General features: G+C 40.7%; 1 protein-coding gene across 1 annotated transcript; it reads left to right on the top strand.

The window, feature by feature from the left end:
• The first annotated feature begins 5,155 nt into the window (after positions 1–5,155).
• flvcr1 (FLVCR choline and heme transporter 1) lies at positions 5,156–21,587 on the top strand. Its single transcript, XM_072440718.1, has 11 exons — positions 5,156–5,417; positions 8,460–8,937; positions 9,634–9,778; positions 10,117–10,257; positions 10,793–10,860; positions 16,076–16,179; positions 16,280–16,390; positions 18,367–18,472; positions 19,333–19,444; positions 19,517–19,584; positions 21,446–21,587. Exons 1-11 carry the CDS (start codon positions 5,167–5,169, stop codon positions 21,530–21,532), a joined length of 1,671 nt encoding a protein of 556 aa, XP_072296819.1. The 5' UTR covers positions 5,156–5,166; the 3' UTR covers positions 21,533–21,587.
• The last annotated feature ends 1,300 nt before the right edge of the window (positions 21,588–22,887 follow it).

Here is a 22,887-nt window from a genome sequence, read left to right on the forward strand (position 1 = left end):
GCTCACTGTGGAACCTGTCAAAGAATTGTTCTATAAATAATGATTGACTGTCAGTGTTGGAAGAACACTTTCAAAATGTATTTATCTGCATAAAAACATATTCTGTTACTTGATCTAATCACTGTATTTGTATACTTAGAATACTTTTTGCATTTGAATTAAAACTGCTTTTTGTTTTTGTATGCATTTATTTATGAGAACTTAGAAAATTAAAACTTAAATTAGTGAAGGGAAGGATGCACACACACACACTCACTATAAGAGCTGTGTTTTCTGATTTTTCATATTTCAAATTTCACGATCAAATACCACCAAAAGAAAACATTTTTCATAATGAATATTCTGAATACTTGTGGTAAAACTTAGAAAATCTTGAACAAAAACAACTGTAATTGTATCTGGCCTCTCTGTTTTGTTTTGTTTTTCTTTCATTTGTAGTTAAACCGCGTTTTATAAATATTCTGCATACATTTTTTTGAGCAGGAGACATTTTTCGAAAAGCGTTAGGAAAGGTGTTTTCATTTATATTACATTTCATACAAAACAACAACTCAATGTGCTCCACAGTGGATAAATTAAAGGCCGTGGCTGCAGAGCCACGGCGCAGTCAAATGGCCCAGCAGTTTCAGGAACCGCGGCACTGCCATATAGCCTCATGGCTAACCCTAACCCTAACCCTAACCCTAACCCTAACCTTAACCTTAACCTTAACCTTAACCCTAACTTTAACCTTAACCCTAACCCTGACCCTAACCTTAACCCTAACCCTAACCCTAACCCTAACCTTAACCTTAACCTTAACCCTAACCCTAACCTTAACCCAGCGCGGTCTAAAACGGCGCGGTCAAATAGCGCAGCATTTTCAGGAGCCGCGGCACAAAATAACATGGCAGTTTCGGCCGCGCGCCGCGGCTCTGTAGACACTCCCTAAATAAAAATACAAAATACAAGCAGATAAACAAGAAATATTCACATTAAAAATACTGAATAAAAAAACAGAATGTGTAAAGAATTTAAGGTTTTTTAAAAAGCCTTAGGAACCAATGTTTGGTCTCAAATGTTCTCAGATGGTCATTGTTTAACTGCACACAATGGTTGTATGTATTAGTGTTAAAATATAAAACTTCTACTGCCACAAAAGTTATAAATGAATGAATTGAAGATCGGAGCTTCATCTTAAATACGGTTTAATACAGGCCAATGTGGACATTTGGCCTACTTTTTCAAATCTATAAGAAAAGTGTATTCTGCCCTCCACATGTGGAACAATATTTTCTGTCCAGATAGTTTGTGAAAGCTGAGACAGAGTGAGACCTCCCTCCTGTTGTTTGGAGTTTACAGAGGAAATCCAATCTCCCTGAGAAACCGCCACAATCAACGTTTCGGATGAATATTATTATATGTAACGCAAAATACTACTCCGAGGTCACTGTAGCCTATGAATGAGTTTTTACATTTTACATTTTTACACCAATTCATTTCATTCTTGCTGCCCCATAGTATTAATGCCATCAACCTGTAAATGGCACTACGGAGCCTGTTTTATTTTTGTTTGTTTGTTAATGAACTATGACACCAGCCTGTCCCGGGACTACAGATGGAAATAAGCACTTGAGCTATGACCTGGTACAATGTATCTCTCTTGTTATTAAGGTTAATGCATAAAGTGCCCTGTCTCTGTCTTATTAAATAAATCAACTAAACAAAAAAATAAACAAAACATGTTCAAACTAAATGCACTGCCCCATATCAAATAAAATAAACTTGTTGAGTAAATGCAAACTGTCAGATCTATGCTGTTGATGGTGTGATTGTTTTTATTTGCTTATGAGCAGGTTTTTCACTATCGCCTTAGGCAACAGGAACTATAAACTCACTGGAGTGAATAAAGCAGTGACTAACTGGGTAATAGTGGGGGTTAAACCAGGATTAAAGTATTACACGGGACATATGGGCGCAGCTAATAAGTCGTGGACCTGGCTGTAGTAGAATGGAAGACGGAGGTGGAGAGGAATATAACTTTTTAAAGCACATTTTTAGATGCTTATTTCACAGTGTCAAAATGTTTTGTCACTTGTCTGTTTCTTTGGTTGTTTTTTGGAGGTTTTGCTGTGGACCTTGTGTTTTTGCATATGTTTTCCAATGTGGTTTTCAGACTACAAATGACAAACAAACTAAATCAAACTAAGTCAAACTTTACACTTGCACATTCACCACATCAAAACTGGGACTAAAACTGGACTCGATGAGATCTTAAAAACGACTTGAACAGAACCAGCTGGACTACATTTGGCTCAATTTAGCAAAAAGTGTGAACTCATACAGATCGATTAGCCAGCTCTGACTCTCAGCATATAGGCCATATTGTCTAAGTTAACTTACAACTAAACAGGGAGTGAGAGCAAGCTTGAAAAGTAGATGCATCTCTGTTAGAGGAGTCAATCTATGGAATGGCTCCAAAAATGTACACATTTTAAACTCTGTAAGTCCAGTATTATAGAAAATATGGAATGGAAGGATTAAAGCTGTTGTCAACCTTTTTACCATAACCATGTGTGTTTCACCCCAAGGAGTCTATTGTAAAAACAGCACTTAGTGACAAAATGAGACCACCGTGCGCTGTCTGCAGCTCATAATCATCTACATGCAGCCTTGATGTGTTACCCACCAGAATTTCTAAAGTCTGTGCTGAACAGTTTATTAGCACCATTCACTCACATAGTTAACATGTCGCTTCAATCTGGAACATTCCCAATGTCTTTGAAAACTGCGGTCATAAAGCCTCTCCTAAAGAAGAGCAGTCTTGATGCCGCAGTACTGAGTCATTACCGGCCCATCTCTAATCTGCCATTTTGGGGCAAAGTCCTTGAAAAGGTTGTTTACCAACAGCTCACAGATTTCCTCTTAATAAACAACTCATTTGATGTTTTTCAGTGAGGTTTTAGACCTCATCACAGCACTGAGACTGCTCTTGTCAAGGTGACAAATGACATCCGCCTGAACACTGACACGGGCAATGCCTCAGTCTTAATTCTGTTAGATCTGAGTGCTGCTTTTGACACTGTCGATCATGGGATCCTCTTACAGAGACTAGAGGACTGGGTGGGCATCACTGGCACTGCCCTAAACTGGTTAAGGTCCTATCTGGAAGACAGGAAGTTCTTTGTTGAAATTGGTAGCTGTGTCTCAGACCACATGCCCCTGATCTGTGGAGTGCCCCAAGGGTCAGTCCTGGGTCCCCTTCTGTTCAACCTCTACATGCTGCCGAAACAAAGAGAAATTGTTAGCGGTCACCTCCAGAGTCTCTAAAACCAACAAATCAAGTTAGAAATCTGGGGGAAATAATGGACTCAGACTTGAACTTTAACAGCCACATCAAATCAATAACATCAGCAGCTTTATACCATCTAAAAACATTGCCAAAATCAAAAATATAGTGTCTAAACCAAACTTGGAGAGACTTATCCAAGCGTTTGTCTCCAGTAGATTAGACTACTGTAACGGCCGCTCACTGGCCTCTCCAAACGAGCTGTAAAACAGCTGCAGTACATCCAGAACGCTGCTGCTCGGGTCCTGACTAGAACCAGGAAGTATGATCACATTAGTCCTGTTCTCAGGTCTCTGCACTGGCTCCTGTGGCTCAGAGAATAGACTTTAAAGCAGCTCTGCTTGTGTACAAGTCTCTCCATGGCCTAGCGCCAAAGTACATTTCCGACATGTTAGTGCCATATGAACCATCTCGGACTCTGAGGACCTCAGGGACTGGCCTCCTGCTGGTGCCCAGAGTCAGGACTAAACACGGACCGGCCTCCTGCTGGTGCCCAGAGTCAGGACTAAACATGGACCGGCCTCCTGCTGGTGCCAGAGTCAGGACTAAACATGGACCGGCCTCCTGCTGGTGCCAGAGTCAGGACTAAACATGGACCGGCCTCCTGCTGGTGCCAGAGTCAGGACTAAACATGGACCGGCCTCCTGCTGGTGCCAGGGTCAGGACTAAGCATGGGGAATCTGTGTTTGTTATATGCAGCTAAAATCTGGAACAGTCTTCCTGAAGATGTGAGACAGGCTTCTACTCTGACAATGTTCAAATCTAAGCTAAAAACAGTTTTGTTTAGCTGCCCATATGACTGAAAGGATTTTTCTTTGCATTCTTCTCTTTTATGTCTTAAATTGTTTTGTGCTGTAATTTCTTTGTGATTTTAATGCATTTTTTTCCCTGCTGTGTGAAGCACTTTAAATTGCCTTGTGTATGAAATGTGCTCTACAAATAAACTTGCCTTGCCATAATAAAGCAATTCATTTCTGGTCAAACAGGAAATAAGAGCTGAAAGCAGCGATCTGATTGGCTGCGCTTAGGTGGTCCACTCCAGCTTCACTTTGCCATCTGAAAAAGCTGTTCTGAAGCCGTGCACTTGCCTGAAAATGAATAAGATAAGATAAGATAATCCTTTATTGTCCCACATGGGGAATGCATGTGAAAACAAAGGGTTTGTTTGAGCTCGGGACGAGTTATATATATGCAAATACCCACTTCCTCCTTTTGCTGTTTGAAAACGACCTCAGCTTTAAAAAGAGTTATAGGACAAAATATGCATTAAACCTCTGCCTAGCCCCTTTTGGTAGAACATTGTAATGTATTCTATTGTGTGTGTGTTTTTGGTTTTTTGAATTTTTTTGAATTTGACTGGGCAATAATGACACATATAATGAAAATAAACCAAACTAACTTACCAAACCAAGTCTATATAAGCGTAAACGCAACTTAATTATCTTCATGGACGTTTAAAACATTTTTTTAGTCTGTTTTCTTAGTCTTTAGAGTAGCCCCTCATCATGTTGGTCCCATTATAAACTGTTGCATCACGCCGCGTCAGCTTCCACACGGAGCCTCGCGGTGGTGTCTGTCGCGAGCCTGTGCCGCGCGCTGTCATTGGCTGAGGCGCATCGGAAGGCTCGTGTCCGGGCTCTACAATAATACAAAGGATACGCACTTAAACCTGGACAGCGGCAGCGCGACAGAGACGCGGGATGGGCACGTACGGAAGCGACGCGCACACGCGGCTCCATCTAAAACGGATGTGTGTCGCGGTGAACCCGGTTTGAACGGTTAGGAGGGCTTCGAAACGCGCTTCCTCCTCTTGTGCGGCGCGGACCCATCGCATCGTCATGGTCGCCGGTGACCTGGTCCAGGAGCATGTGCGTGCGGATAGCGGCGCCGCACCTGACCGCAGTCCGTCCTCCGTCTCCATCATCACCCGGAACGAAAGCCCGGAGCCGGAGAGGGACGCGCCGACACGGGCGGCGGGCGCGGCTTGCGAGCGGCAGCAGACACCGGGAGAAGAGCGGCGGCAGCAGCGAGACGGAGGGAGCGAGAAAGAGGCGGATGAACGCGACGCGATGCTGCCTAACGGAGCCGGGTAAGACTGCACTGTAACCATGGACTAGAACCATAGATCCATGACTAGAACCATGGACTAGAACCGTGACTAGAACGTGCGATTGCCTCCATTTTGTTGGTTGTAGATGTGTTGTTAAGCGTTACCAAACACGTGTGAGTGGCCCTTCAGTGTGTGTGGAATTCTCTTTGCCATCATTGAGAATGAGATACGGGTACTAATATTTAAAGTCCACGTGACAGGTTAGAATACACATTTCACTTACACGTAGTGAACAAGATCATATGTAAGATTCGACTGAGTTTACTGCCTATTTTCCCCTCTTTGACCCTTTTTGTGACCGTTTATGATGTTACTTCCGGGTTGTACGTGCGTAGCAGATCGTGACATAGGCAGAGGATTCCACAACTGTTACCATACTGTAAACAAGTGCCAAAATCCCTATAAATGACACAATTGTGACACGCTCCGACATATATTAATACTTAATCACGCATTTATGTTGGTTAATTGCTGTTTGAACTGTCAGAAAATGTCTGTCATAAATTGACCCTCCACTAAATGAAATGTGGCTTATTCATGATAGTTTCTGTGATTTTTTTCTTCACAAACTTCAACTTGACCGACGTAAAACTATGATAAATATTCACCACGGATTCTATCCCTCCAAACAAAGTAATAATTAGAAAAACATGAATGCCTGTGAATGCACTTTAAATGAGGTTGCAATGGGCTGTTTTGCCCCCCCCTGTAGACATGATCTGCACCAGCTTCACCGTCCTTAAAACTGTTCTTACTTTCCTTTATCTAGTTTATATTAGATCAGGAAGAATTGGAGTATGCTTTGTGATTGTGGGCAGTAAAGTCCAGACATTTTTGGAGATGGAGGAGAAGACAAGAGAAGCAAGTAGGCAGTAGGCTATTCATGGGTTTCAGCTTCCTGTTTGTGATATTTGAGGACTTTTTCCCATTCAAAACATATCATTGTTTTTTAATTCACAAGCACTAGTCGATACTTTGTTTTGGTTGACCTACTGCCTAAATAATACATATAAATCTTTATTTTAACCCACAAAATGTGACTAAACTGCTTTATTTGATAGGTTTGTTGTAAAACAGAGCAATGGGTGAGTGTAGAAAATGATCAAAATCAGCCCAAAAAAGAGCTTATCAAACATTAGATCCGAAACAATCGGTATCAGCATCGGGCTGGCCATACAAATCCATATCGCTCAATGTGTGTATGCAAAACACATTATAAGTAGTTCAGTTGATTAGGCTACAACTTAATAATTAACAATATTAGATAGTCTTATACACTCGGCCTGTATCAACACTGACGTGCTCAACAACAACAATGAGATCAATAGATGGTTTAATCTTTGATGTTGTTTCTTCTTTTGTTAACCAGTGAAAACTGGTGTAGATTGCTGTAGGTAACTTTGTATGCGTGTCTAGACAAAATGAGTAGTCTATGACAAGCACAATCCTACAGCGACAAGGATGCGTCACTCAAGATTAATTACCAAGCGCATGCCAAGAACCCGACTCTCCTGATGTTTTACATTTGAATCAACTTAAAACTTAAGTATGACGTGACTTCTCTTTACTTTTGGGGCATAGAACAAGCACATGCTCCACCCAGAGGGCACGGCCGTGGTCACTAAACTGGGTATACAAAAGACACAAAGCCTTCAGGACTTTCACTTTACAAACTCTCAGCCCGAGGCGTAAATGATGAATTGTAATTTAATGTAATGTCTGAAAAGTGTGGTAAAATGAATGTGAATATGGTTCTCAGAGGAGGTTTAACACAAACCTTTATGCACCATTTCTTATTTTATTTTTTATTTATAAACTAGCACTTAATTGTTACTTTTTAATGTTCACAATAACCTAAAAAAGATTGTAATCATTATTCATGCATTTCTACACATGATATGATGATGTCACCTAGTTTATATTGGCTATTGTGGTTATTTTGGGGTCTAATTGTAAATGTGTCTTGTCCACATACGTAACATAATGACTCTCAGGGGGCAGTTCAGTGTCTTATATAAGGGGAGCGTATTGAGTGGCTGTCCTTCCACCTGATGACGGACTAGAGCTGGGTTGAAATAATCGATTTTCCGATTTTTAATCGATTCGCATATTAATGACCGATTATCGATTCGTACGTCCAAAGATCGATTTAAAAAAAAAAAAAAAAAATTAATTAAAATTATTTTCTACATTTCGCTCAGTGAACTTCAATCTACCTTCAAGAAAGATAATTCAGGACTCCTGGATTATCTTTCTTGAAGGTAGATTGACCCTTAACCTTTTCATCAGTCTTCCAGCCATCAGTAACTACCAATACTTGTAAGATTTGCTGTTTAATATTGATATAATACTAGTTTTAATATGTTGCTTCTCTACACAGTCATGAAGTGAAGGAAACGGTTCAAATACATTTTTCATTTTTAATAACATTAACCCCCGGATCGAATCGAAATCGGATCGAATCGGAAATCAGATCGAAATCGGAGCGAATCGGATGGGATGTGAGAAATCGGAAAAAATCGATTTTGAAACGTAAAAATCAGAATCGAATCGATTCTTGAAATTTGAATTGAAACCCAGCTCTATGACGGACAGAGAGACAAAATGTCGTCTTGATAAATTAATAGTTTTTCTTAAATCTTCCGTCTAGTGTCTTTCCCTCCTACGCCCAGTCAGAGTCTGTCCAGAATCTAACTACAGAAAGTTTAAATACCCTCAGTGTAGTAAAGCCATTTTGCATCTTAAAATAGAAACCACGCAGAATCAGAAATGCCATTGTCTGTTAACAAAATCCACAAACTACAAATGTGTGTTGGCGTCGTGATGCGACATAAAACAATGGATAATATAGTGAAATACAAATCAGGCCGTTTTTCATTTTGGCTCAGTTTCAGAATCTCCGCATAGACGGCATATAGATAAATACTCATTATGACCAAAAAAGAAATAAAAACTCTACAAGACTGAACTACCATAAACCTAATGTATCTCTTCCTAACAAACCACCTTTTCTCCTGACAGCTCCAAGTCACCTGACAATGGACCATGCCACCCGGAGGAGACTAAACTTTATCTGCGACGGTTTGCCGTTCTGACCGTGTTCAGCCTCTCCTCCCTGGTCAACGCGTTCCAGTGGATCCAGTACAGCATCATCACGAACGTCTTCACTCACTTCTACCAGGTGGAGAACTCCAAAATCGACTGGCTCTCCATCATCTACATGGTGGCCTACGTGCCGCTGATCTTCCCCGCCACGTGGCTTTTGGACCGCAGGGGGCTCAGGCTCACGGCGCTGCTGGGGTCCGGGCTGAACTGCGCCGGGGCGTGGCTGAAGTGCGCCAGCGTCGGCCCGCACCTGTTCTGGCTGACGTTCGCCGCGCAGTCGATATGTTCGGTGGCGCAGGTGTTCATCTTGGGGCTGCCGTCTCGAATCGCCTCCGTGTGGTTCGGGCCGGGAGAGGTGTCGACGGCTTGTGCCACAGCGGTGTTGGGAAACCAGGTAAGAACTTGAAGTCAGCATCTATGTATTTTAACATGTATTTCCTGGTCCTGTAACACTTATATCGCTTTTACAGTGCATACATTTTATTATACATTGAACCTAACTCGTTAAGAACACAACCTACTACTGCCATGTAAATACTGTGGAACAACCTGTTTGTAACTTCTAATTAGACGTTTTAATTTAGCCGTTTCTTTTATTTCTTTAAAAATTTGACACATAAATCACAAAACAGAGAACAAGACCAGTGAGTGAAAACTAAATGTCATCACAAGTAGCACAGAACATCTAAATAAATAAATAAAATCATGGCACATTAAAACAAACATTAAAGTCATACTTTTTAAACATACTTTTTTTTCCAATTGTCAGTTATGATATTGTGGGATCCTCTCCGCCATGTCTTTTTTATTTTGCTGTTAGTTTTTTCATTCGCATTATCTACATTATAATTTCTCATGTATGCAACTAGCTTTACTAAATCAAACTTTCTGAATGATTAAGTGAAGTTAATGTGACACAAACAGCCAGATAAAAGGTGCTAAAATTAACATTAATGGGCTGTATTATCGATTAAATAAATAATCTTGACAATCTCAACCTCTGTGTTTTGTCCTCCAACAGGCTTCTACCCGATTATCCTGATGCCGTTGCTTGTAGATTAAATTAAGTTGTATTTTTGTCTCTCGCCAGCTGGGGACAGCCATAGGTTTCCTGTTACCTCCAGTCCTGGTCCCAAACACTCCAGACGACCAGGGGCTCACCGCACACAACATCCAGGTCATGTTCTATGGCACCGCTGCGGTCTCCACGGGACTGTTTCTGCTCACTCTCATAGGTACATACATTTATATATTTACCTAAAGGTACATACATTCATATATTTACCCATAGGTATATACATTTATATATTTACCCATAGGGGGTGGAGTCACCAAAATACCCATACTCCAGGAGGGTTGAGTGATGAACTCAAGGAAAAATGAACAAACTTTATTATTTTAAGAGTGCTATAAATGCATAAAACACAGTCTTGCACTCACTCAGTCATATATATATATTTTTAGTATTCTTTAGCTGTGGGAAATTGAATTGCTATTATTGTTTTTTCTACCTAACCGTGCCTGGACACAGTTACTAAAAACATTTATTCTATTAAATCTTTGTGTTTTCCAGTGATTAAGGACCGCCCCAGCAGACCTCCGAGCCAGGCTCAAGCCGTTCTCTCTGACCGTCTCCCTGAAGACTACTCCTACAGACGGTCCATCTACAACCTGTTCACCAACAAGGCCTTTCTGCTGCTGCTCATCAGCTACGGTACAAACAAACTCTTCTTCTTACTCCTCTGAAGTAGAACGAGAAACATACATCAGAAAACAATCTATTTAGACTCAAGGCTGTCATATTACCATGGGTACGACTTCGGGTTCCTCCTGTAAGAGTGTTGAAGCACTGTGTGTTGTGTTGTGGATTTACTGCTCTGCCTGTGCCACACTCATCTGGAGTGAATCAATTAACACGCTCTGATTCTGAAGGCACCTAAAGAGAGCGAAAGAAAGGATTTACTGTTAGAGCCATATGACACGTCACTGTCAAACAGCAAAGCATATAATGTGCTTTTCCAATTTATTTTCAATATTAAAATGTTTTTTTTAGCATTTGCAAATTAGTTAAACTGGAGGAAACTCAAACAGTAAGTTCTGGTACAGTTATAATTGGTTATATATATGATTACTAAACTAGACCATATAGTACAGTGAGAATTACTTGCACTATGTCATATGGTTTCATTTCAATCAATAATATTGTTTTAAAATCTAGTAGTAGTAGTCACTTGTTGTTTTTCTTTCAGGTATAATGACGGGTTCTTTCTACTCTGTTTCCACTCTTCTGAACCAGATTATTATGGCCTGCTATGAGGTACGAAACACTCATAATGTTGAAGAATTATACTTTAGGTAATAAAAGCAAACCTGATTGTTTAGTAAAGAACTGTTTGCTCGACATCCTGACAAAACACTGTCAGGGAAAATTGTAATTCAGAGGAACATGGCCACTTTTGGAAATATCTTGTTTTGTTTTTTTGCTTATTTAGTTTTTTAGCATTATTGTTTTGTTCTGAAATCTAAATTAAATCTAAATAAAACAATGATGAGGTAAACTTTAAAATATCCCAGAAGCTTGAATCAACTGCATTCATAAGCATTTTTCACATTGTGGAGCTATAAGAGTAAAGCAAACACAGACAGGCCCTGAAGCAGCAGAGTAAAGCGTGAAGAGTGTTTTCTCACGTCATTGTCCTGAGCTCATTAGTTTAGTCCTCGCATGCCTTCTCCGTCCACAACACTGTCTTCTGTCCTTTTATCTGCCTGAAGTACTCTGCAAATCCAGAGAGAAATCACCGCTTAGAAAACAGGAAAACTGCTGCCAGATGGGACCAGAATGTGTTGCATAATTAACCTGTTGTAAGAAAGACAGACATCAGCCTTTGAGACGTATATTGGAAGGAAAATTAGAGCTTAATTATGTAACTCTGAGTTTTAAAAGTTCGAGAACTTCAGGTCATATGATTTGCGCCTCCTCCAACAATCTCAGACTAATGGCGCACGTGATCGTTAATCCATTTGGCATTCTGAGGAGTATAGAAACTGACATGATCCTAATTATGGAAACATTTGTAGATAGGAAAACCCGAAACACAGATACGTTTGACCACGGTAAAAGCGCTAACACCATTTAAGGGGGGAGACGCGACGCGCAGGTGACCCTAACCCTAACAGTAGATTTAGCTTGTTTTGCATTGGTAGAACTGACGCTTCTAAGTGTGCCCCCTTAGTCACGGCAAAACGCGCTGGAGAAAATGTGGTAAACGGGTTTAAAATGTGCATTTGCGATTAAAGGATTTGTTGCTGTGCGAAGCAGACAGGAAACGGGCGCGCATCTTCACATGCTCTCCTCCGGGACTGCGCACTGGACGGCGCCGCTCTGTCACAACAATGCTTTCCAAAATAAATGACTTTGCAGGATTTTGACTTCACGCGCTCTTATCTTTTGACTTAATACCGCTTTTTATATTTCATTTAATGCTATTTTGTTGTTGTTATTGTTGTTGTTGTTTTATGGCGGTTGGCATCCAATTGTTGCATTACCGTCAGACTTTATTCCTCAGACTTTTCGTAGTTGTTGTTGTTGTTGTTGTTTTATGGCGGTTGGCATCCAATTGTTGCATTACCGCCAGACTTTATTCCTCAGACTTTTTCGTAGTCCTCAGACTCTGTCGTAGTCCGTAAAAGTACTCCTTCCATTGCTTTGGTGTTACAAAGCCCATGAGGTCATGATATGTCTTTGTGACTAGAATAGTTGTTGTTGTTTCAGAGACCAACCGGCTTTATTCCAGGGAGACTCTTCTTCATCTTCCTCTCCCTTTTTGACGTTCGGCGCTTCCACCGTACAGCTTTATTCTTCAGGCTTCATTCTATAGGCTTTAATATTTCCACTGATGTCGCTGCTTGGTAGCCGTGCGTCTACGAGACTGGGCGAGGACAGGAGACCACCCCCACCCCCAACTCCCCACAAGCAGACCCCCATCACTCCGACTGCCATTTAGCGCCTTTAGCCTGTTTTCTATATCTGCCCAATCAAGCTCCTTTGTTCCAAGGAATCTCCCTGCAGCTTTAGCAATGATCCTGATCCTTTCAGTTCTGCTTTGAGTCTGAGCAGCACAGTTTACAACATCCACCATAAAGAGTACAAAATCCTCTCTATCCACAACCAGGGTATTCTCATTAATTCTGGAACCTGCACACTTGGGACCTCCACTCTTGAAACCTTCACACTTCTTGGGAGCCACGCTGGCCTTTCTCATTTCGCCCTGGCTGGGAGCAGCGCTGGCTCCTCTCTCTGTATTTACTCTAAACTCGTTACTTGAAACTTTCTTGACTGCATCTGCATAGGATATACCTTGAGAGACCTTTATTTTATGCACCTCAGCAGCTCTTTTGCTAAACCTGCATCCCCCGTAGGCAGAGCTATGTTCTTCCCCACAGTTACAGCACTTCAGTTTTGCTCCCACGTCACACTTCCCATACTCGTGATCTCCTGCACATTTACCACATCTTTGCCTCCCTCTACAGACCGCCGCAATATGCCCAAAGCGCTGGCACTTAAAGCAACGCAGGGGCGGTGGAACATATGGCCTAACGTCATGGCACATGAACCCAATGAACACCTTACTAGGCAGGCACCTCCCTTCAAGTGTTACCATTACCGACAAGCTGTCACACCTTACCCCAGACCGGGTCACCTTCAACCGCCTAGCGTCCACCACCGTAGCTCCAGTCAAATTCTCCTTAACTTCATCCACAGACGTCGCCGTAGAGACACCTACGATAACTCCTCTGACCGTGTTTCTTTCAGCATCAGACACAAGAATGTCCTTTCCACCCAGACGTTTAGTTCCAATCGCCTTCCGTTGCTGAGCCGCGTCCTTGCACACGACCAGCAGCGAGCCATCTCTAAGGACATTCGCACTCTTGATCACTCCCACAGCTACAATTAGGGTCTTTGACAATGCCACTGAATTCCACTCCTTAAAGGATGCACTATCCTGTGCAAGCTTTATGATCACCTTACAGTCTCTGCTCTCACCCCGGATATCAATAGCTTCAGCCTCATCCTGCTGCTCATTCCCAGAACCCTCGGACGAGCTAAGGGACTTTTTACGTTTCCGGGCACGTGCAGCCAGAAAAGGCTGCTCCTCCACGCCGTCCAGAACGTCTTCGACCACCGATCCACTCTCCTCCGCCATCTCCCGTCTCTCCGTTGTCGGCGGTACTTTATTACGACAGAGTATAAGGGCCAACCAAAAAAAATAAAATGCTGGGCACTACGAGAATAAAGTCATTAGTTTAGACTTTATTCTCGTTAAATAACAAGAAAAATCTCGTTAATTAACAAGAACAATCTAATTAATTATTGACTTTATTCTCATTAAATAACGAGAATTATCTCATAATTTAAAGAGAATAAAGGCAGATACGCGTTTCACTTTTAGCACCATGTGGGCTCCCCCCAGTGTTGCATAATGGTACAGTCCAGTAACAGCTCTGTTTTGAATGAACTGTGTATTAAGCTATTGAGCCGATCTGACAAGTCAATACACTGAGTCAAATGCATCTGTCTGCAATCTTCATTATACACACAAACACACCATCGCCAGGACGCAAATGGCGCTTGACTTGGTCAAAAGTTAATACAAACAGAATAGCCCACAATAGATGTCGATCTTTATAATGCGGGACTTTTAGACATCACAAACAATCATGTCCCCGGTGCAGTGTCCCCATGTCAGGTCATGGACCTGTAACATGACGTACTCCGGTGTTGGTGCTCACGTGTGTTGGAGCTCATGCCATGATGCATGGGTGATGTATGGATGATGTATGGATGATGTATGGGTGATGTATGGATGATGTATGGGTGATGTATGGATGATGTATGGGTGATGTATGGATGATGTGTGGGTGATGTATGGATTATGTATGGGTGATGTATGGGTGATGTATGGGTGATGTATGGATGATGTGTGGGTGATGTATGGGTGATGTATGGATGATGTATGGGTGATGTATGGGTGATGTATGGGTGATGTATGGGTGATGTATGGGTGATGTATGGATGATGTGTGGGTGATGTATGGGTGATGTATGGGTGATGTATGGGTGATGTATGGGTGATGTGTGGGTGATGTATGGGTGATGTATGGATTATGTATGGGTGATGTATGGGTGATGTATGGGTGATGTATGGATGATGTATGGATGATGTATGGATGATGGCGTGTGCGTAAAACATATCGCTCTTTGGCTGTGCCAAACACAATGACTGTTTTGTACACTGTTTTACTGAGTTTGTCCAAGGGATTCCAAAAAGGTTAGAATCCGGGCATAAAACTTAAGAGCACACAATGAGCACCTAAGAAGAGTGACTGTGCTTGAAGTGCCCACGTAGACAAAGAACTTAGAGGAGCAGAACATGTGTGAATATAACACCGAGGCTGCTCCTCCTGTCTCCAGGCGGCTGTGGCACGGAGCACGGCTGTTTGAGCCCATGATGCACTACGGCTGCACCATGGAGAAAGTAAAGGGTCTATCCAATACTTTGTGGATGATGCGTAACAGGAAAGGTTACAGCAGTGTCTTGTCTTGTAATAAACACGCATCAGACATCATTTTAAAGACCGAGAAACACTTTCATCTATTTTAGGCTTTTATGTAGTTCTAAACTATCAACTCATCCAAGCCCGTTCTTGTGCGTCCTGGTCGTGGTGCTGAAAGTGAACTGCTCACGTCACTTTGAATCGGCCCCTAAACTACGACTTTATTCTTGTTAAATTCTGAGTTTAGTCTCATTAAATTCCGAGTTTATTCTCGTTAAGTTACGACTTTTTTCTGACTTCGACTTTTTTTCTCATTAATTAATGACATTATTCTCGTATTGCGGCGCATTTAATTTTTTTTGGGGTTGGCCCTTATACTCCGCCGTACTTTATAACAAAAATGTGATAATAATGTATTTATTTATATTGTAGAAATCAATAATCTAAGTGCGGCGGATCCGTAAACCAAGTAATAAAATAACTGCGGCCTAATTTACATTTTTCTTCCTGTATTTTACTTATTACAGCTCATGTTTTCACGATATGGCTCAAAAAAAGGGTTTACTGGGATTGGTGGCATAAAGTATCGTGGTATTTCCTGGCTGGGCGACAAAAAGGAATATCTCGACATTCAGACCGTGTACAGATCTGACAGAAATGTGTTAAAACGTGTCTTTGAATGTATTAGCCGAAGTTTAATTATCAGACAAATGTGAAATACCTGTAAAATGTCAAATGAATCACAAAAGTGCATAAATATCACATTATACCCTTTTATTATTATTTGAAAGTTTACATTATCATCTGTTTCATTTTTAATTTGCTCCTTTTGCAGCACTTTTCACTATGAACAACGTACGCAATATTCAAAGTTTACGTATTTTATTACAGAACGACATTCACAATATATTGTCCACCTCCACGCGGCGCCGCAAATGTCTTATCGTGATCGTATCGTTTTTTTTCTCCGTCCTCCAGGGGCAGGAGCTGAACGCCGGCCGCATCGGTTTGACCCTGGTCGTCGCCGGGATGGTCGGGTCAATACTCTGCGGACTGTGGCTGGATCACACCAAAACATACAAGTACGACACTTTCACATTGTCTGTCTCGGCGCCGTTACAGGGACCAACGTGTGCGGTAAATGACTGACACGCCTCCCCCTCCCCGTTTGTGTCTCGCCAGGATGACAACGCTGACCGTGTACTTCCTCTCCTTTGTCGGGATGCTCGTCTTCACTTTCACGTTGAACCTCGACAACATCTACCTGGTTTTCTTCACCGCCGGAGCCCTCGGGTTCGTGACACATTTTTTACGTCGAGACTGAAAAGGATGGAAGAGAAAACCGCACTGCCATGTTTACTTTGCTGCTTGCACAGTTTAGTACCGTAATAATGTTTGTTTTGGAAATGGTTGAGGTAAAAGTAATAGGAATAGGTGATAATAGTGTAAAATGCACGTTGAAATTGCCACGTTTTTTCAAATTTCGTCACAATTGGATGTGTTATTTCTTAATTTAGTCACGCATTTTTGACCACCAGCAATAAAACACACGAAAAACATTCACACTTGGAGGGCTAAAAACGCCACACGCTGTACTAGAGATGGGTTTTACTGTCACTTCTATTGCAGACAAGTAAAAACCTCTGACTAGAGCTAGATTTGCATCAGTAAATGTCTCCTGGGTGTTCTTTAGAGTAACTCTCCGCATGACGTTTTCCCCGAGAGCTCTGATGTTTACGTCTGTCACACAACACCATGTCGAGCCCTTGCATAGGTCTGGGATGTTCTTTAAACTGTAACGTACTGTAAATCCACTCGTATTAAAAAACTGTCTGCAGTGTCTGGGGAGAAAGGAGGAGGTCGATATTAAGAAAAGAACGGCACTTTGTACTCGGCAGCAGTGGTCATTAGGTCTGATCAATAATGGGTTTGTCCTTGAGTGTTTGTCCTGAGGGAGGAGGAGGTCACATGACTTCACACTCGTTAACTATTGGCTGCAGGACAGAAGAGACACGGGGAGTAGCGATTGACCATGGGGAGTGGTTTGTTCAATGGAATACAATTAATCTAGGAGTGATCCATTGTAGAAAAAGGTTCAGTTGTATCATCTAGACACATCCAAGAGTCATTCTCAATCTATGGATCTAGTTTGATAACTAAGATACATATCCTGCATAGGCCACCGGATGGAGTCTCACGGTAATGGCCTGTCCTGTTTTTGTTGCACTCTAAGTTTCACCTGAAACTAATTTTCTTTTGTACACTAACTGTAATGAGCCATAAAAATCCCATTGTTGGTTGGCTTCAGCTCCCTCATCACTGATGAGTACCTGAATAGCAACTGAAAGACCAGGGCTGATGCCGCCCCATGGCTTCAAAATGCTGCTGTACACTACCGGAAGATTGAATCTTTAACCTCTATTTCGAGAGGCTCCGCCCAGTGGGCAGGGCTTACTCAGAGTAGGATACATTCTTGAGTTCTCAGGCTAGATTCACAGATTGAGAATGACACGTGGATGAGTTCAAGCGTCCAAGTGACTACAACTGAATCTTTTTTTATTTTTTTTTTACATATTGTGACATTGTTTTTAGGATAATGTGCGATTTGTTCTAAAGTAACACATAAAACGTCTTGAAATGTGTGTTTAGGAGTCATAGAGTGTTGAGATAAAATAGTTTTGTCAGTTGGACCTGAAATTTCCCCATGTGGGACAATAAAGGAATATCTTATCTTATCTTACATAGAGGAAAAGGAGGATTGTTTGTGCCAACACAGACTCTGTGTTTAACAACAGTCGATGTGTTTACCCCAAAATATACTGGTGAGATAATGCTGAGAACCAAAAGACATTCATGCAGAGTGGGTTTGGAGTCTACATGTCCCAGAGAGTTGTCTTCAATGAGATACTGAAAAGGGTTGTAAAAATGATAAGAAAATAACAGACTAATCGATGCAAAACCAATATTGAACTAAATACAAATTTCAACTAAAGGAATTAGAGACATCTCACATAGACAGGACAAAATTGGAACTTTCCTAAACAGTTTTAGCATGGTCTCGAGCCACTGTTCAATAAATGAACAATATGTTTTCTTGTGTTTGTTTTCTTTACACTACTGGGGAATTACTTAATTTTCTTCTTTGTTTCTTTGTTTATTGAACAATATTACACATTCCCTAAAGGGTTTAGTGCGATAATCCCGCTTTAAAGATATTGTGTGAAATAGAGTTTTTTATTATCTCTAACTCTTTGTTGTGTCGTCTTCAGGTTCTTCATGACTGGATACTTGCCTCTAGGGTTTGAGTTTGGAGTAGAGATCACGTACCCGGAGTCGGAGGGAACCTCGTCTGGGCTGCTCAATGCTTTTGCACAGGCAAGTGACACGATGGGCTCAATAATGCCATGAACGTACTCAAGTGATTAAACCAAACTGCTCAATAATTGACATAAACCCTGATTTAGTCACTGAATAATTGTTGTCTGGACAATGAGCAGGTTTCAAAACATGCTGTGAAAAGAGACAAAGCGAGAATTACTCCGAAATGACACAGGAAACATGTACATTTAGTGTTTCCGATGAGAAATTGATTTTTGTCTGCAAGCATACGTGATCAAGACTCTAGAAGCATCACTTTAGCTTTATCTGGGTTGAATTTGGTTGAAAAAAAAAACTATTTTCACAGACTTTTTTGCAATTTAAACTCGGCAAAATAATCATTAGTTGCAGCCCAAAATGTTTGTAAAAGGTCCATTTATTTGTAAGTGAACGCTGTAAGTGAATCTTAGAGGATAATTAATAACATTTTCACCTTATTAAACATCTTTGTAAGTCGCTGTGATGGTTAAATATCTATTGTCGGGGAGTTTGAAGTGTCCGTCATCGCCCCCTGCTGTCTCTGGGCGGAAAACCAGCCTTGCAGCATTTGCCGTCATCGACCCGAAAGACAGTAACTCTCCTGAGAAACCCTGGCTCTTGTTTGCATATTGGGCAAATTAAATGTTTTTGTATGTGATTATACTGCCTTATTTCAATAAAAAGAAGAGAAAATAATGCTTTTAGGTCTGTTCTCTCACAGTGTAGTATCATGGAGGAGCTGCAGGGGGAGCTCTATCGCTGAAGCTACTTCTGATTTAAGGCTCTAAAATCCCTCTTCAATTGTTGATGATTTGAAAAGCAACAGACTAGGCACTAATTGCACTTGATCCTAAAGCATCCTCTGTTAATGTTCACAGATTTTTGGGATCATCTTCACTCTGATCCAGGGAAAACTGACCACTGACTTTGGGCCGTTGGCGGGAAACATCTTCCTCTGCGCCTGGATCTTCCTCGGCATCATTCTCACAGGTACAACTTTTAAAACATACAAATGTCATGTTATTGACTTTGACTATGTTTACAACATTATTTGTCTTTTAGCCTTAATCCAGTCCGAACTGAAGAGACACAACGTAAACATGGGAGTGGAGAGTAAATATCGGGAGCCGGTGAGTATTATTCATGTATTGTTGCTGTTGAAGCACTGAAGTCAAATTAATCATCCTAATTTTGATTCGGGCCAGATATAAAGCTTTATACGTTCAGGTTTACTTTTACACAGTATAGATTGAACTGACATTATTTTTGCACCTAAGATGATCACAATTATTATTTTTTAGTTTGTACAATTATGTCTGGACCTGAATAATCACAATTATTAATTAATTGAAATGATCTTGACATCCTAGACCGTAACGTACTGTCAATGCTTGACAAGCCGCGCTTTCACTGTGCGTTTGCTGCGTGTGCGCTGCGCGTTTGCTGTGCCTTTTAGTTCCTTTTAACAGTAGCTAATTTGTTTACCTGTTGCTATGGTGATGTCCACAGCGTAGTGATATAGATTGTGCAATCAGCTGTTGCCGTAACTACCTGTGCGGTCATACAAAAATAATGCACCAGTTAGCATAACAATTATAGTAAAAAAAGAGATTTTTAGTTATTTAACTTGTTAAAAAAAAAGAGTAAAACAAACATATCATTGACAATTAAAGAGTAACTTAATCTCCATCTCAATACAAATGAAAAGCATCAATTCAAATGAAAAGTACAAACGCTGTAGATGCAATAATAAAGAACATTTTACTCAAAGAATAGTAAACTAATTTGTCTGGAAATCACTGGTGTTTTGTTGTTTTTTACCTCCATCTGCCTGTATTTGACCCTTGATGAAAAGAGGGGATTTATTTTGTGTCCCTCACATTCCTGGAAAGCCTCAGATTCTTTCCTGTTATACATTTCCTTGACATTTAAAGTCTCTTGGATTAAGTGCCGGGACTAAACAAAAGCCAAGGCCATGAACGAGCTTCACTGTCTCCTAGAAACGAGTGATTAGTGCTGATTAGCTTCAAGAGTCCATTAGCGTCCTTCACAGAAGTCAGAATAATCAATAGAACTCTTTATCGCGCACAAGTGAGTCATAGGAACAAGTGTTTATTTGTATTGTGTATTTAATGTATGAATAGTCTTTGAAGGCTGTGAAATACAATCTTGCTAAATGCTGTCTCATTGGTGGAAAGTAATGAAGTGCAAAAGTATCTAAAATTACACTTTAGTACATTTTACAGTGGATACTTGTTACTTTTAGTCCGAGTACAGCTGTACTTTCTACTGGAACTGGACTGAAAAGTACTTTTGAATGGCCCAACTTTCAGCAAATCAAATATAAAAAAATAATTTCTGGAAAAATCAATGCTGTTGTTTCTGTTGACCAGCTCATTTATTAATTAATTATTATTATTTATTAAGATGAAAAACTCTAAAAGTAATTTTTCAAACAGGTACTTTTTCATACTTTTTTTTCCCGATGTCATACTTTTACTTGAGTATTTATTTTTTTTTGCTCCATTGTCCATCTTTAGTTTTTACATTATTTAAAAAAAACAAATCTGAAGATAAATTAAGGGCTAATAATTATGAGAAATAATCAATATGATTAATGTTAGACCCATAAAGCCACACTATGTAACTTTTTTGAGGGGCCGCGACTGCTTGTCTCCATGGAGATGTTATTGCTTTGCTTGAAATGTTCCGCAGTACGGCATTCCATTTCTACCTTGGATTTGTTAAATTACAGGTGTAAATATTGTTTAAAAAAAAAAAAAAACTTTTAAAACATGTATTCTTACTGCTCGCCTCTCCACAGATCCGACCTGTAACTAGTAAAAGATTAACACCTCCATGGAGACAAGCAGGTGACAGACACTTTCACTTAAAATGTCCCATAGTGCGTCTTTAAGTTGTGTTTTCTGAAGCCGCTCCGTTTTGTCGTTTCAAAAGTGCTTTTATAAATCCTTTCTTTTCCTTCTGTAGCTTCCGGTCGAGTGTCGCGCTGAAGAGAAATGCAACGACACCATGATCCCCACGATGTTCAGTTTCTCCAGAGAAACGTCAATATAACGTACGAAGAGACGAGTCGAGTAAAACCAAGAGGACTGCGAGGCCGAATCGAAGAAAAAGAAGAAGAAGAAGAAGAAGAAGAAGAAGAGTTCCGCACAATCTGAAGACTTTGAGCCTTTGACCCAGAGAAGCCAGCGCGGCTTGAGGAACGTTTCGCTTATTTATTATTTTGAACTATTTGACATTGTGAGTACTAAAAGCTGACGCTGAGGCTTTGACTCTGTTTGGACGCTGAACTGAGGCACGGTCTGAATGGAGTCACAGCGCCAATGTTTCCTGAGTTACTTGAATATCCCGCTGTGTACCATACTGTAATACTCTTACTGTTTTAGCGTCTTTTATTTGAATCATTCAGCATTTCTGATTTTAAACGTCAGGAATTATTTTTGTAACGCGCTTCTTTAACAAACGCATCGGACAGATATGCAAAGAAGCTGCTGAGGGTGAATGGACTTTCCATTTTGGATGTTTTATACGAAATCGTTGATCTTTTGTGTTAAAAGTGAAAGACACGACTGTAGCAAGCTGTGAACAACGCACTCCGGGGTCGGTTTATTCTCCTGGAAACGTTTCAGCCACTGTACAAAATGAACATAGGTCAACTTTTTTTTTTAAACTATGACAAGATCTGTGAACTACGGTCGTCTGGGCGATGTGGGACGTTCTGCATGTTCTCCTCGTGTCTAGAGTCTCCAGGCAACCACCGTGAACCGTCCTGAATGTAAACGTGTGATTTTAACAGGCACGATCTCAACAAACTGCCACTGTTTGTGTCAAAGCAAGCCGAAGACATGAAGCACAATGGATATGCTTTTATTGTTTGGGTTACATCATTGTTTTACACTGATGGTTATTAGAAGCAGAGTCATTGTAGTTATGGCTATTTGGATTTTCTTTTCAAAATTCAGAACTGAAAACCCAATAATAAGATAAGATAAGATATTCCTTTATTGTCCCACATGGGGAAATTTCATTGTTGCAACGCAGGTAGATACAGAGGTAGATACAGAAGAACAGATCACTTATAGGAAGTCTGAAAAACACTTTCAGTAGAAGATCTCTTATAAACAAAACCTCCCATTTCCCAACAAAGGATGGTGGGGAAAAATAATAAAAGATAAGAATAAATAAATAAATACCATTACATGTGATCACGACAGTAATTGCACATGAATATGTGTCACGACAGTAATTGCACAGTAATTGCACACACAATAATGAGTTATTCGATTTTTGTTGCATAATTCAAGTGCAATACAAAAGATAAATAAATGAAATGTACTTTTTATTAGTGTTGCAGTTTGGCATTAACATATTTTTGCCACTGAGGGCGCTTTCTTCCCCTTGACCAAAAC

This window comes from Eucyclogobius newberryi, unplaced genomic scaffold (genome assembly GCF_026437365.1).
Source record: "Eucyclogobius newberryi isolate DKJ021-1_F unplaced genomic scaffold, fEucNew1.0.hap1 SCAF_1, whole genome shotgun sequence".
In the NCBI taxonomy this organism is placed as follows: Eukaryota; Metazoa; Chordata; class Actinopteri; order Gobiiformes; family Gobiidae; genus Eucyclogobius; species Eucyclogobius newberryi.